The 16,611-nt window shown below is 34.0% G+C and overlaps 1 protein-coding gene across 2 annotated transcripts; it reads right to left on the bottom strand.

Annotated features, from left to right (window-relative positions):
* Positions 1 to 129: 129 nt before the first annotated feature.
* On the bottom strand, positions 130 to 15,745 carry LOC117336874 (eukaryotic translation initiation factor 4 gamma 2-like). Of its 2 annotated transcripts, XM_033897609.1 has the most exons (21): positions 15,599 to 15,745; positions 13,937 to 14,039; positions 13,589 to 13,699; positions 13,382 to 13,454; positions 12,934 to 13,026; positions 12,547 to 12,716; positions 12,227 to 12,337; positions 11,999 to 12,070; positions 11,665 to 11,812; positions 11,158 to 11,382; positions 10,366 to 10,643; positions 10,161 to 10,250; positions 9,832 to 9,914; positions 8,708 to 8,760; positions 8,393 to 8,472; positions 7,690 to 7,948; positions 7,054 to 7,258; positions 6,782 to 6,893; positions 6,418 to 6,514; positions 5,808 to 5,929; positions 3,533 to 3,810 (listed from the first exon to the last, which is right to left on the bottom strand). In XM_033897609.1, the coding sequence occupies exons 3-21, from the start codon at positions 13,658 to 13,660 to the stop codon at positions 3,748 to 3,750; spliced, it is 2,406 nt and encodes an 801-aa protein (XP_033753500.1). In that variant the 5' UTR covers positions 13,661 to 13,699; positions 13,937 to 14,039; positions 15,599 to 15,745; the 3' UTR covers positions 3,533 to 3,747. The 2 variants fall into 2 exon arrangements, with proteins under 2 accessions (XP_033753499.1, XP_033753500.1); XM_033897608.1 differs by lacking the exon at positions 15,599 to 15,745 and having other exon boundaries at positions 130 to 3,810; positions 13,937 to 14,033.
* Between the last annotated feature and the right edge of the window lie 866 nt (positions 15,746 to 16,611).

The following is a 16,611-nucleotide window of genomic DNA, read 5'->3' on the forward strand; positions in this document are numbered from 1 at the left end:
AACTATAAATAAAGTGTGGGATATAATTATTGCACAGAAACTTTTTTTTCAGATGAACAATGCAAAATGGCAACTAAGTGAATTCTGTATGTTAACTTTTTAATACACAAAAATAAATAAAGCTTGAGGTTATTTACACCATGAAGTTTTTATTTGGACTAAAATAAGTACACTTTCAAAGACGTGACCAGACACAGGACATGACTATGTTAATACTTTTTTTTCATTAAGCAGAATATTGATGAACATTATTTCTAGAGAATACCGACATATACCGACTTCTATATGATTTAACACCAAATCTCCATTTTATAACACTATCTTGTTCTCTATGGATGCATTATAACATGGAGACGTGAAATGTTAATTCCATAAAAATTGTACATCTAAATTAATTCATTACAACTATTATTCAATTAGCTCAATTTGATCAAAACATTATTCTATGTAATAAAACAGACATACAAATGAACTTTTTTCACTACATCAAGACAGGCTTTTAAAACAAATATATTTTGTTAGAAAATAGGTTACTTCAACAACATTATGATTAAAATACAGATCAACATTATACACTCGTCATGAAGATCTGAGAGTGGCCAGTAAGGGGCCATGGTCAGATTAACTTTCAACCATATTTGAACTTTCAACCAGAAAATCAAATTACAACAGCTGGCTGTCTGGTTGGTAGATACTGAGTTGATGATAGTGTCCTGAAATGTAAACCAAACTAAGATGTCTACACTCATAGCCATCCACTTCACACCCCTAAAACAATGCATTTAGAGGACAAAGTGAATAGCTTGTGGATTTTCCTTTCTAATAAGGGAGACTATCCTGGGAGGAGATAAAGAAGCAAGATTTGAGACCAATTAATATCTTAACAGATTCTATAGCCTGTTCAATATGCAAATACTGCTGAAGAGACATAAAAGAGATGCTATTTAATTGGCTAAAACAATACTGTTGTTGAGGTAAACTGCAAAATGAACTATTTATGGCCACCATTGAGCTTCATAATATAGTGTATATGCCTAATGATGATCTGTATTTTAATCAGAATGCTTCAACAAACTCCCCCACACTTTTATGGAAATAACTGATTCACTTGTGCATGCTCAAGTAACACATTTTCAAAACCAAAAATAACAACATAGTGATATAGATATATATATAGAGAATATTTATAAATGTTGTAAAACTGACAGAATGTTATCAAAGTATAAAACAAACCATATGTACAACTTTTAACTAAATGCCGACTTCAGCTGTTCAAAACTCCATGCAATAAAGTATCATAATTATATAAATTGTGGAATAACATATTTCAAATATCTTGAGAGTAGGTCTTTCATTAAATGGTTACAAGCCTTTTGACTAATCATGCATCCTCTTTCAAATCCATACCAATCAAATAAAAGCTACAACGCTTACACCTAATTTGGAAAACAAAACAAAAAAATATCAAAATATCATATTGAGTAAGCTATATGTTTATCACAATAATGCCAATAATAAAACACAATGCAGACCCTGCAAGCAAAATGACTTTCACCAAAACAATTTTACAATCTTTTCTATTGGACAACTAAACCATTATAAAATCCCTCATCAATATATTTAGAATTTCATGGTTTTACCAGATAAAATTCATATTTCTTATCAAATGAAAGTTCTGATCTTTGTTCAATTTATAATTATCTGCATTTCTAATAAAGGAATCAAAATCTTATTCATTCTAAAGCAAACATGAGGTGAAGACATTACCAAAGCCATCCTTCAGTGAAACACAATAACATGATTCTGTATGTAATCCAGGAAGTTTGCATGGATGTTGAACACACCACTCAGCTATCTTCAATATGATTTGCTACTGGATTACTTCCCCATGATTTTCTATTTTAATTTTGAATAAAACATGAACATATTTATCTCCAAAGTCTTAATAAAAATCTTTAAGTTATCAGAAATTGTAAATAACCTGATCATGACTTGAAAAAGACATTAGATCTGACGACTCAAACACCACAGAGCACCATTTTGATAAGGGGGAGGTAATCTAGTAGTGGCATAAAACATTTCTCCTTTTTAAGAACTACAATTAAATTAAGTTTGAATTGTCTAAGCAAGTTAGCATAACAAATGAAAAAACATTCTTACAAAACAAAATGTCTTAGTAAAAGCCAAGCTGCTTATCTTTTTGAGTAATCACACAATAATAGGTCTTGTAATCAATCCATCAGGTGTGATGTTTACTTTAATGCAAATTAATTTATTCAGTAATTCTTAATTACGAATGGAAAACATTTCCGATTAAATTTATCATTTTGTTAGTTTATGTATGATAATAAATTCTATGCATGGATTAATAATAAGGATTCCTGTCAGATGAAATCCTGACCACATGTTGAAAACAGTTTTCAGAGCACCATTTAAAAGAACTTGACATATCAAAGTTCTATACAATAGCCTTCTACCAACATTTTTTTCATTTCTGATATTACGTTTATTGAGAGGAATATCAAAAGAAAACTGTCACACTTATAGCAGAAGGTAAGAGACTAACATAACAATTGGTCGTTGATAAAAGCAAAACCTTATATTAAAGATATTAAATGAATAAATTCCTTACAGTAAGAATTAGTACATGATCATTTCTTTTCATTTTCAACACAAAAATGTTGCAATTTCTAGATGGCAGTTTTTAATGTCAATAACCTAGGGACAAGTAATGAATTATGATATCACATTTTGTATGACTTAACCACAACTTTTAAAATATGTTTGCATACATATCTACATTATTCACAGGTTGCCAGATTTAAAGCAATGGTGATAATGATTTTTTGTTATGTTTTCTAGCAGATGAGAATCTATTGTTTATAACAGCACCTGTTGTTTCTGATCAGCATTTGTTAAAAAAGACCAGAGAATAAATACTATATAGCAATAAATATATCAATAATGGAAAGGCAACTTTCTGTAAATACAAGTTATGATTGATTAGATATGCACTAAGCCAGTCAAATTATGATTTACCTCTTTCTCAACTTCCAGATTATATTGGATATTGTACATTTCATTTACTACTTATTTTATCAAGATCACACTCCATACACACTAATTTGCTTTTCTTCAAAAATGTTGCCTTTCCTTTTAATCAGCTAGCTCATAGACCTGTACAAAGATTATGCTCCAATTGTCTTTGTTAGTTTGACTGTATTGTAACACATCACAGATCCGCAGGGGTGGAAAGAGTGACTGACTGCTAGGCAAACTCCGGGGTTTGTTAATGCATTATCATTCCACATAGTGAGACCATAGTGATTTTTCTCTCCAACTTAGCATGGAAACATTTATTTGTTTCAAATGCTTGAACTTTGCATGGAATAATTTACTAATTCCAAATGCACTTCGCACTTGCTACTGCTCCATTTACTAGTGTTGTAGTCCATGTCACCACTACTTAGACGGTGTGTTCCAGTCCGAGTGTCTGTACATCCGTTATACATATCACATTTCACTTTTTTGATATATCCATTATTTTGAGATAGTCCTACACAATGTCTCAGAAAATTGAATTGTCAAAAATTTTCTTAAGTGAAGTGTTAATTTTTACTGCTAGTTATATTTTGTCTATTTGTCCATGACAGTAAGGAATACCAAATGTTCCAATTGATTTTATGGTATTAAAGAACACTTGTGTTGAAATATCTAATTCTCCTTACAACCTCCCTGATAAGGGATTTAATCGTCTTCTTCATCCGATTCCTCTTCAGCTTGCTCAAGCCAGGTCAGCCATTGATTTACCTAAAAAAATTATAATTACGATTTGAATGTATAACATTGCCATTTAATTAACTATTTTATATACCGTGGAACTTCGTTAACTCGAACTCGGATAACTCGAATACCTCGCTTAACTCGAAGTACCTCGCCGGTCCCGGCCGAATTCTCTCTTTATCTTAGTAAAAAAAACTCGGAAAATTCGAATTCGGATAACTCGAAAAACTCGGTTTGTTTTTGTTTAACGTCCTATTAACAGCCAGGGTCATTTAAGGACGTGCCAGGTTTTGGAGGTGGAGGAAAGCCGGAGTACCCGGAGAAAAACCACCGGCCTACAGTCAGTACCTGGCAACTGCCCCACGTAGGTTTCGAACTCGCAACCCAAAGGTGGAGGGCTAGTGATAAAGTGTCGTGACACCTTAACCACTCGGCCACCGCGGCCCCTCGAAAAACTCGGATAATACGAAGTAAAAATTTGGTCCCAACAATAAAAATCCTACTTGAAATGTTCGAATAACTCGAAGTATAATTTTCGTCGATCGGTGGCAAAGGCCGACATTTTTTAAGAGCTAAATTCCGTTTGTAATACTGAACATATCGGCACTACTAACCTACATGCTATTATAAGTGTTTCATAAATTCATAAAAGAAATTGTCGGTTGAATGTTATAACAACAAGTCTTGGTGATAAAAAAGTACTGCTTTACTTACATCAGGTAATTTCCCAAGGCAGTCGCCGATATCAGTACACACGATAGTCAACAACTCATCTACCCGTTCGTTCAAGCGGAACTAATCTCTGACACACCGGTAGATCTACCCGGCTGATGTTTTTACAGGTGTAGAAATGACACAGTCACCGGCGCCTATTAAATCTTTAAACTGCTGAAACAATAGCGTAATTTCTGCCGAGGTGTTCAGAGTACAACTGTAACGGTCAGTGCTGTCTATTAAATCGGATAAAACGCCAACTCAGTTACAGTAACATTTTATACGCACATGCGCAGCCCAACTTCCGGTGCTAATACACATGGAAATGGTGTGGTTATCAATAAAAAGTAAGTAGGCCGATCAAACAGTATTTTATATATGTCCAATAAAAGGTAATGGTTCTGTTACGTTTTGTATGCAATCTGTGTTAAACTTAAACGGTTATTTGTTTTGACATTAATAACTTGTTATTTTGTCGAATTCCGTTTTATCGTTTACCTTTTGCAAACATGACTTGCACATCAGATCGTTATTGAAGTGACTAAGTGAAAGAAACTTTATCGTGACTGTATATCGGCAAAACTACACCAAATTACAAGTGACATAACGAAACATTACATATATATTTACATGTATTGACAAGTCTTCACACTAAACTGATGAGCGACAGAGCGAAGTTATAATGATTATATAATGTTGACAAATATTGACCAAACTTTTCACCAAAAACGATAACTCGCTTAATTCGAACACTCGGATAACTCGAAGTTTTTTCGTGGTCCCGTCGACTTCGAGTTAACGAAGTTCCACTGTATATATAAGGTTTAAAGATGGACTAACAGATTACAGTATGACGAAATTCATATTGATACCCAAGCATAGTCCATAGTCATTTGGATTAGATATTTTAAAGGAAGTAATAATCGTATACGAAATCATTTTTTGGCAAAGTGTTTAATTTCAATAAAACTGTTATAAGAAATAACTACAAAATAGTTTTTCGTTGTAGTTTAGGAAATAATAAATAATTTTCTGTGGCGATCAATATGAGTTCGTATATCTTTGAGGGAGAATTGGTGGGACAAATGAATATTGCTGGTCTCTTGAGGATTATCTGATGTGCTCCTGAATGCTGAAAGCATGTCCAGCTGTAAAGAAATCCACACAAGTCCTGACTGCTTTAAACAGCTTAATGTCTTGGATAAGATCCATAAATATCAAAATTTAAATTTGAAAGTATATATTAATTGGTACAAGTATAAATGCTACAAGCTATAGCTAGCAAATTCTCTATTTACTCAAAAGTTTACCTGGAACAGGGCCTTTCCTTTCCCAGGGTGTTCATCATTCACTTCTTCCTTCCATTTCAGAAATGATTCCTCCTCAAGAATTTCCATATCATAAAAGTGCATGAACATCCTCAGTAACATACCTAAGTATTAAAAATACAAATTCACAACTTGAAGGAACTTTGCAAATGTGCTAAAATATCTTATCGTATCAACAATTATGTGAAATGTACAGAATAACTAACATATAGAATTCATAGATAAATATGTATAGTAATTATGATGACATCAACCTCCTTTTGAAATCAGAATAAAATTCACCACACATATTTCATTTTGATCTAGCTGCTCTCACACATTTACTCAAAATATCATATTGCAAAGACAACAGATATTATATTATTATTTCAATGTGAGAGTTCTGAGACTTGATGGGATGGTGATAGACAACATGAATATCCACATACATTCCTTGTAAGGTAAGATTGTTTTTTTTTTTAATTCAGACTTTCAGCCTTACTTAAAATGAAATAAATAGGAAATGGAAATTCAAAGAGATCCTTCGTATCATCTCCAGCTCTTCTGAACACTGACCATGCTGTATCAAAAATGTGCCTGTACAGTAACTTACCTTTAGGAAAGTGATGAGAATGACAGAATACCTGGGCTGCATACAGCGCCTCAACCTGCAGGTCCATTTTTTCATGCAGGAACAGCTGTAGCACTCCCTGGATGAACATTGTATTAAATGTAAACAAGTGACCATAGAAGAATCTTTTCAGTAAATAAAAATATATTTTACAAAAAGAGGAATTTCAAGCTATGAACTTTTAACTGTTACTGCTACTTGACATAGCAACATATTAACATTGTGAATATAGCAATTCAACTATGAACATGGGAATTAACTATGGTTACTATAAACTTATTATAATGTAACTGCATTAAATTTCTTTATTGAAATAGGAAACTTTCTGTCGTACAAAGTTTCCTACCTTAAGTTTGTCAAGTCTCTGCTTCTCCTTCTCTGTGGCAGCTTTTTCAGGAACAACCGAACTGTCCACATCTTTACCAAGAGTCGTGTCCATTGTGATGTACTTCAGCACACTGTAAAACAGAATTTAAATAATTAACGAGAGTGAAAGTGCAAACAGTTTTTAAATCATCTTTTAGCAATTAATATAAGAGAGTGAGATTGCAAACAGTTTGTTTTTTAAAATCATTTTTTAGCAGTCAGGAGGGGTTTACAGACATAAAAAGTACATACCATGCAGTTAGAATGTTGATGAAGCCTAGTGAGTGGTGAAGGTCAGTGTCCACATTTTCCTTGATCCACTTGAATGTAGCAGTGGCCCCTGGCTCGGCCTGCACCTGTTTCCAAAGTTCAGCTTGGACACGTAGCAATGGGAACATAAAGCTCAGTCCACGGTCCTCAAGGATCTCCATCATACGCTCCTTTGTCTGGTCAATTTCTGGAAGGAATCATAAAACAAATATCAGACTGGAAATACCTAGAAACTAAAATTCCACTGAAATGAAATCCAGTTGCACTGGCTATGGTAACAGACAAACAGATTAATTGAAAGTTGTATCAAAATCTTTCATTTTTTAAAGAATCGGACAATTGAACTTCATGCAGATAGAGGAAATTCAGAACAATATGTCATTCCTTCATATCAGACAATGCCAAATTGTACATGGTACACTAAGGCAGGTGTAACGAAGAAATAGGCAAACAAATATTGGATCTGTTATGGAAATTTTAACTGCCATTTTATAAATAATGATAATGAAACAAAGTTGTGTTGAAGGAAAATAATCCAAAAAGATCTTGTGACATTTAATTTTTTAATGAGAACAAAAGACAAAACATTCTTTTCAATATTTCAAAGGCATGTCCTACCTGGTAACATATTCTGTAGAGAGACTTTGCTCTCATTGAAGTTGGATACAAGCCAGTTCTTGTCCTTGATTTTGTGCATCTGTTGCATACAGAGTAGAAACAGTGGGTAGTATGTTCCATTCTCCATGGGAACTGACAACTCCTGAATGTTGATAACTCCCTCTGTCACACCCATAGCAGCAAACTTGGAGATGTAGGACTTAACGAGTGGTACCTCAGATTCCAGCTCTGCCATTTTCTCCAGTAGAGATTGAAGGCCCTAATATGGATAGAAAATAAACCATTCATCTGATTGTAAAATGGGTAAAAAATCTGATTGCACAGAAACCATCTCACATTTTATTATTTTTATAGGTAGCCGAGAAGCTTTAGTGATGTTGGACTTTACAGACTGGGCAGCAGGAGGAATAAGCAAGTTAATATTCGAGGAAACATCAGTATGTTCAATTTCCTTTTTTACATATTTGTTCAGCTGGTTCTAAACACATGAATTTCATTGAACTTTTATCACATTTACTGATCAATTAATAATTGATAATAAGTATACTGTTTTAAAAGAACTGATTAGTAAACATTGATTTTTTTAGATTAGATTCTAAACAGCCTTTTACTTTTGAGTGATGTTTAAAATTCATTAACATTAGTATGAGGTATTAGAATTTGCTAAGTTTTTTGCACTCCCTCACAAACGCCATAAACTTACCTCCATAAACTGATCCGATGTTATGAGGTTATCTGCCTTCATTGCTGAGATCAACTTCATGACACTCTCGCGCTCAGAATCTGCAATTCAACATACAAAGCAAATCATTTACAAGTTTACATAATCAACTTGATTATTTGTACAATTATCCCTATATACAATAACTTCAACTGTCTGTCACAAATTTACCACTAGAAATTACTGATTAAGCAATCAATGTATACCACCATTCAACTGAAGCTGTGTACAAAATTAGCTTCTTCGCAGATATGTTTACCAGCTGTTTATTCAGCATTCTTTCGCAGGAAAACTTACCTGATTTGTCTACAGTTTTTGTCATCATCTGGGCTAGCAAGTCTGCGTGGAACCTTAATGCCAGACAAGATAGGAGAATTTAGAAATGTGCAAAGATGATTTTCAAAATTACAATCATTACAATATACTTATTCATTTTGGCACAATTAAAGTTTAAATGAATTAATGAATATAATAGATTTTAGCATAATGACAAATTAGTGCATTCAAAATAACTGATGTATGATAATATACAGAAGTGTATGGACTGTCAACACAAAAAGTCCTTAGTAAGATTATCACAAAGAAATGTATGTAGTCAGGGTGCGAAAAAAGCACTCGTCCATGACGAGTAAAATTTGGCTGGGGACGAGTGAATGTCGTTGTGCACTCGTCCCTGGTGACAAGTAAATTTCAAAAGAAAATAATAAATAAATTATGTTTATACATATTGTCTTTGTTGTTTATTCCACGAATTTTATAGAATTTTCTAAACAAATAAGGATTAAATCATACTTAAAGCAGTTTCATCGAGCAGTGAGCCCTCACTCCACATTTGCTCTGCAGAAGCGTCTACGTGATACTGATGCGTTTATGTGATCAAGAAGGGCGAGACTAATACAGGTAAATGACAGAAATAAATCCGGACCCGGTATCATATCAATTACGACAATTTTTAATGGCACTCAGAATGACAATATTTGAACACAAGCGAGACACACTTCTGTACACTTTTATCTCTCGTTTTTATGCATTCTAATACCTGATATTAAAAAGTATCACAGGCAAATACATGATTGAACTTGATTTAAAACAAAATCCGTAAAAAAGGTTTTTCTGATTAGAACCGACTTGTTAGTTCCTGTTAGGCCATGGCGAAGCAAACGATATACTGACTCATTTTTTTAAGGAAATGTTTACAAAAATGCAGTTCAAATTGCAAGTAGTAATGAACAAAAAATTTTTTGCAAACATATTTACACATGTTTTGTGTGTTTTTTTTTTTAAATTGAAGTTGGAGGGACGAGTGATTCTAGTTCAGGCGAGTGGTTCCCATGAGGCACTCGTCCCCTTGGAAGAGTGCTTTCAAAAATATTTTTCTCACCCCGAGTAGTTTTCATTTGAATAATTAATTTAAAACTTACTTTTTAGGAGAGTTTAAGTCTTTGAATGAATTTAAAGCTTCGTTTGTTTCACAGTTGGCCAAATACTCTTCCAACATCGCCATCTGGAACACAATTTTAGTAACATTCAATCAATATATTCGAAAACATTTCAATACCAAACTGATAATGCTTAATCTGGATGCATAAACCTATCATGGATGTAGCATATCATTTCTAGACATTATAACTCATTTTGTTCTTTTATAAAACAATTTTTTCTGGTCTAAAAAATTCTTTGATAACTGATTGTAATGCTTCTTGTAAAACAACAATAAACCAAACAGTAAAATTTTGTTGAGAAAACTTACAGTTGCTTTCATCACTTCATCCTTAGTGGGGATTGCCTTCTTGTTAGGCTTGGGCTTCTCCTGTGTCGCCTGTTTGATGGTAATCTGGGCCTGAAAAAAACATATTGACTGTATCATATATGCTCAGCAACAAATGTATTTAATAATAAAATAACAAATTTAAAAACTATTTACATATTTTAACCAGAACAAGTAAACAACCAACCTGTTTGTTAAGCAATGGTTTGGGTGGCTCTGGAGGTCCGAGAGACATTTTCATCATAGCGTTCTGTGGTCCAACTTGCGCAGACTTGGGAAGATTATTAGGTGTATTCGGCTTGAAAACTGTAAAGTTTTTAGCTGGTCTGAGACTGATTTCCTCTGTAGTACTTGGTATCATAACTGCTGTGCCATTAGCGCTGGCGGCCTGCTGAGCAATTTGTTGTTGTTGCTGCTGGGCCAGTCTAGCAAAGCGTGGAGGTAGGTCTCGCGGGGACTGGCTTGCTGCAAAGCACAAGAGAGCAAATGGTATCATAAAAAGAGTCTTCTACAATACTGAGTAATATTAATTCCATAGCAAAGCAATGTCTATAACAGTACAGCATTATAACATTACAGTTGACTTATAACAGCATTAATGGCTTTGGTTAAGTTTTCTCTTCAATGTTGTACATAGTCTTTTTAATCAGGATTCAGGATATTATAATTATAATTTTTTAAAACTCTTAACAGCCCAAGTTTAAACATTCTGCATGAAATAAATTAGCTATTTTTTGGTTCCGACGCCAACCGACCTTTAGCAACCGAACCCTATTTGACACAACGCAAGTTCCACACTGATTTTAGGGTGGAAAGAAAGAGACGATAATATCGGTATTCATAACTTAAGTCTAAACTTGGTGACAACTGTGTGTACTTACAGTTAAGGTTTAATATATCCCATTTGAACAGTCCAATCAATAATACACACCAAATTGATAATACTTGGAGTAATACAAGAGCATGTGACTTAACCAACCTTGTTTCTGCTGTTGCTGTAGAGACTGAGGAGATTGACGTCCCCCTTGCATCTGCTGATTATTCTGGTTCTGTCGCATGTTTCCCCTCCCTCCCCCATCCTGTCTTGGCTTGTTGAAATTGTTAAAGCCTTGCCCCTGTTGCATGTTCCTGGGCTTGCCCATATTCATGGGATATCCAGGTCCATCATGGATCACTCCAGGTCCTGTACCTGTTCCAATTGTTCCTAATGAAATCAACAGTTTTCAATCAAGTTTCCCTTTTCTATCAAATTGTATCCAAAACCAAAGGTTTTTTGTTTATATAACTTACAAGTTATTCAATGTTTTTCAAACAATGAATTAATATTGACTGAAAGTATGAGTATTCAATTAAGTGATAAATGCAAAATTACAACTTTAATATGATGATACAATTTTTTTCTTCAAATTGTCTTCTCATGAAATCTAAAATATAGGTTCACAACAATAATTAATCAACTTTGTCTAAAACTTAAGAGATAACCTACCCATCAACATGCCCGGTGAGGACATGCCAAACAAATCCCCCATCTGGCCTGGGTTGGATGCCATCCACTGGGTACTCATGCCTCCGTTCATGCTTGATCTGTTGCCAAATTGACGCGACTGAGGTGGTGGAATATACTCACCATACTCCTAAAATTATGCAAAATAATCATAGAATCATCAAGCTTAGGCAAAACAAAAAACAGCTGTGTTTCTACTAATATGCCCAACACTGTACTGCTACATTTTATACAATCATTAAAATTTGTAAAATGAAGCAATGTGAATCTAATTACATATTGTAAAAGTTAAAAACGTTTTAAATCTAATACTTACATCAGCAGCTTCTAATCGTATCTGTGTGATGGTTTTTGGACCGTTATCAATTCCACTTGTTCTGGGAACCCACTGTTAACAAGAAGGCAGTCATGTTTAAATAAATGCAACCACATTTTGTACTGAACAAAGCTATTCTTCATCTCAGTACATCCAACATATGAGGACAATTGTACATTGCCATAAATCGGATAAATACTTTTTGAGAATAAATCTTTGAAAACTTACATTGTTTCGTCGTAGATCTGCCACATCTCGCAGCATAAACCGAATCCTGGAGGGCAACTCCATGTTTTTAGCGAAAATTTGGATTCGCTGAAAATACTGATCCATCCATGACTGCAGAAGAAACAGAATTATAAAGTACCATTAAGGCCATGAGATATTATTGATCTTAGGGTATTACATAAACATTGTGGGATTTAATAACTTTAAGCATAAGTCAGGTACCCCTACATATAAACAAAGAATTTCAAAATAGTAAAATTTAGCAATACAGTAACTAAATTCTCTGGTAATCATAAATCCTTTTCAAAAGATGAACCTACTTTGGCCTTGGGTGTGTCAAGGCGGCGTCCAACTGTCCGCATTATCTGACAGAGGCACTCCAAGTCTTCCACCATATCCTGGACCGGTACATTCTTTTTCTTCTCAAGAAGCTGCTTAATGCACCTGTGTAGAATCCCTTCGTGCAGCATTTCAAGTTTTCCGAGTTCGCCTGGGAAAATAGTAGATAAAACAAAAAAAATTTAACATCAACATCTACCAGGTGCAATATATTTACGAAGTTTTTTGAAGGTATTCTTCATTACTTGTTAGTTTCCCAGAAGCCCTAATTACAGATGCACATGCATTTAAAAATCAATGCCAAATTCAACAGTGATTAACAATTTAAATCAAGTGTTTGTTTCTTGTTCAGATAAAACAAGACTCACCAATAAACTTGATGTTACCAAGCATCTTCCTTTTGGCAATGTGGTACTGCTCTGCTTCCTCCGCACTGAATGTGCCATCTTTACGGTCAAATACTGAATACAATAAATGTGTTGATATAACATAAATCATTTCAAAGCTTTATTCAAGAGTATACTCTGATAGATATTATTGTAAAATATCTGCAGTATTAAGCTGGTAAGTGAATTCAACACATATTGTACATGTGATAACTGAAATTAAACTACATTCATATTTTATTTTACTTTATTACTGACAGAAAAGTGACAAAACGTTTGAAGTGCTTGTTAATATCAACAAACTTCATCAGAATAAAACAGGTACTCATAAGATGTCTGTACTTAAAAGCAATAGCAAAAGGAAGATCAGTGACTATTTTATTGCTACTTTTGAAAATGAAATTAACAATCCCATGATCTATGATCCTACCTTCAAGTTCTGTGGCTTTGGACCTGTTTTCAAATTCATCTTGGCACTTGTTCAAAAGCAGGCGACGGAAAGTCTACAATACAACAGTTTATAATTACAACAATGAAAGGTGTAATGCTCCGCTACCTGGAAGATCAATGTACCCACACAGAATAATCATACTTCCACAACAAGTGATCAGAATGTTAAAGAGAAAAGTTTACTTACTGTTGTTTTAGAGGATGGTGGTTCAAAGTTTGGTGAGTCGTCACATAGTTGATGGCATAACTGTGCGTACATAGAACTGTACTTTGGCTCATCAAGTGCTTTTTCAAATATCTGAAGAAAAAAAACCCACAAGAAAATGAAAAACACAATGTTATTAAACACCCTACCTCTATTCTGGATTTGTGTCGTGAATATATTATTTTTGGGAAACATAAATCGGAACAAATTTCTACTTGTATTTACAGAATTATAGCCGTATGGTGAATCTTGGTGAAAAACTAAAAACATAAAACTTAAGGAAAAAACAGCCACATGCACATAAATTATTACAAGAATCACTGCACTTACCAACAAAATGACACCTTTGAGGATCACATTCGAGTCGAGTCCTACATTTAGCAGTTCAAGGTTTAACTTATCAAACTTCTCAGGGGTGAGTTTGTTAAGAATCCTGAAAATTGAAGACAAAATTTGGAATGTTGATTGAAGTAAAAGTAAAAAAATTAACATGCACGACAAATACAAGAATTCTGTAATTCTACATTTTTACATCCAGTTAACTTACTGTTAAATTGTGATTTGTTATCTTTTTTGAGAGAAAACTAGCACAGTAATAATTATAAAATAAAAAAAAAAAGTTTTTTGTTTTGTTTTATTTAAAGTGGTGGTTCATTTTTCATATATATTATAAATCATTATTGCCAGTTTATAAAGTGAATAAAAAACTTATGAACATTTATTAAATTCAAGATACCATCTCTATTCAAAGATCACTCTCCATTAAGAGACTGTTTTTCAACTTCCTTTGAGTGGTCGCTTAATACAGATTCGACTGTATTGGTTTGAAGAATGTGGGATGTCGGAGATTAATTTACAAAGAATAACAAAGATGATATCAGGACCAAGGAATACAAGTTTTAGGAATAATGGTTTGACTGTATATTTAGCTAGTTAGTTATGGATTTACTTCCTACATGTAATGTGACAAGTACGGTACGTATAATTTCAAACAACTTAAGTAATAGCCTATATAAACGTGGACTTAATCAGTATTATCCACGGACTGAGTGTAGTCTACCAAAATCCGAACCTTGTAACTTATGATTTTACCTATCACCTGCAATTGGTTGACAAGATGCCAATGGAGTTAACGATGTATTGCATTATTTCTAAAAATACATAAGAACCCCCCCCCTACATTTGCCCATTTTCAGCACTTACCCCTGGACTTATACCCGGTAAAATAAGGTAATTTGTGTTACCCTTTTTAAAATTACATTTTTCAACATCCATTTGTCTGTATTTTAGTTAGACTTAAAATTTCAGAAATGGCAAAACGATATAATAGGACTGTCAAATATTCTGTGAGACAATAAATCTGACCTTGCGATCCTATCACACAAACTGGACTGCAGACTTTCAAATCAGTCCATAGATACAGTTAAAGAACACTTGGGGATCAATTTGAGATGCACAAATCAAACTGTAGCTATGTGGTTCTTGGCGTCTGTCCTGCTGTTCCGTGATTAATAGTCTCACATCTATTGAGCACTGACATTGATCTTCGAACTTCAAAGACAACTTGTACACGTTTTACACATTTGTGTATACACACTACCCTTGTCATTTGTGTGATTGAGGCGGAAGTGTTCATACTGAACTATTCATCGAAACATCGTGCATAAACATTCATTGCCCGTGTAACAAAATCCTGACATAAACCATACTTTTCAACCCAAAGAAAATGTTTATAAACATCCTTCCTTATTATTCAAAAATAGTCCTTTTCAGTATCTGACATGCTTCTAATCTTGTTTATTTCTATCATTTGCCAATTCATGGCAATATCCAACCCTACCACATATTTCTATATATCTGTGCTGAACCTTACATTCATAACAATGACACACACCATTTCCCTAAACAATGTATTCTTAGTACCCAGCCCCACATCAATAACACAGCAGCCACAGAAAAACTTGATGTTGAGAGAATTGAGGCTATACTCACCCTCTAACTTTTCGAAAGATCTGATCATGTTTTTCGTCAGGGTTTTGTGTCGCATCTCGTTTCACACTACTTGGAGGTATCCATCTGTTAATAACAGCTGAAGGTGCGGAAGCACCTGGACCTGAGAGTCGGGGTGGTCTCTCGTCCCTGAAAACCACATACAACTCAGCATTGGAAATAAAATACAACCGTAATTATTTGAAGATTTTTTCAGGTGACTCTAGGACATAATTTTCAAAATTTTGATGAGTTTCAAAGCAATACAAATCGAAAAATATTTGGGGTGGGCAGTATTATTGAAAAATCTGTATACTGCATTACGACAAGGAAATTGATTATCATTTTGTTGTCCAAAAACAATAAGAAATGTTGATTTTCGTTCTCAAAATCAAATTTTGGACGACCGTTTTCATCTCGGTCATCCAAACGTTTGCCTATCACTGATGATGCACCTTAATCTCTGTGACAGGGTTTATAACCAGAAATTGGCTCAATTTGTCAACATACAGAATGCGAAACAGTGAAGCTGCCTATGAAAACGCATGCGAAATAAAACAATGGAGACTTTTCAGACTGAAAGAAGTTGATGGGAAGATTTATGATGACACCAATGTATGGGTTGTAAAACCGATGTGAAACTTGCTTTAGGGAACTACTCTACTTATCTCGTATTCAACATTCGTCACCAGTATATTTAGCTGAATCTGAATGGCATAATCTTGTAAAATTGTCGACAGTTACTAGATTCTTGTCTTTATCTTGATCATTTACAGAGAAATGCTGGACAATTGATAATAGCAATAGAGCAACACACGAGTCCCATAAAAATATCATGATTCCAGGACTCAAAATATCACTTAAAATCACTTAACATGATTTTTATTTATGCTGGGAATGGTTAGTCATTTTTATGATTATCATTATCAATAAGTTGATTAATAAGAGCGAACCTCACACACCTATATATGAATATTCACCTTTACAATGACATTACACTAACTTGTGTGCTTCGC

This window comes from Pecten maximus, chromosome 10 (genome assembly GCF_902652985.1).
Source record: "Pecten maximus chromosome 10, xPecMax1.1, whole genome shotgun sequence".
Classification (NCBI taxonomy): domain Eukaryota; kingdom Metazoa; phylum Mollusca; class Bivalvia; order Pectinida; family Pectinidae; genus Pecten; species Pecten maximus.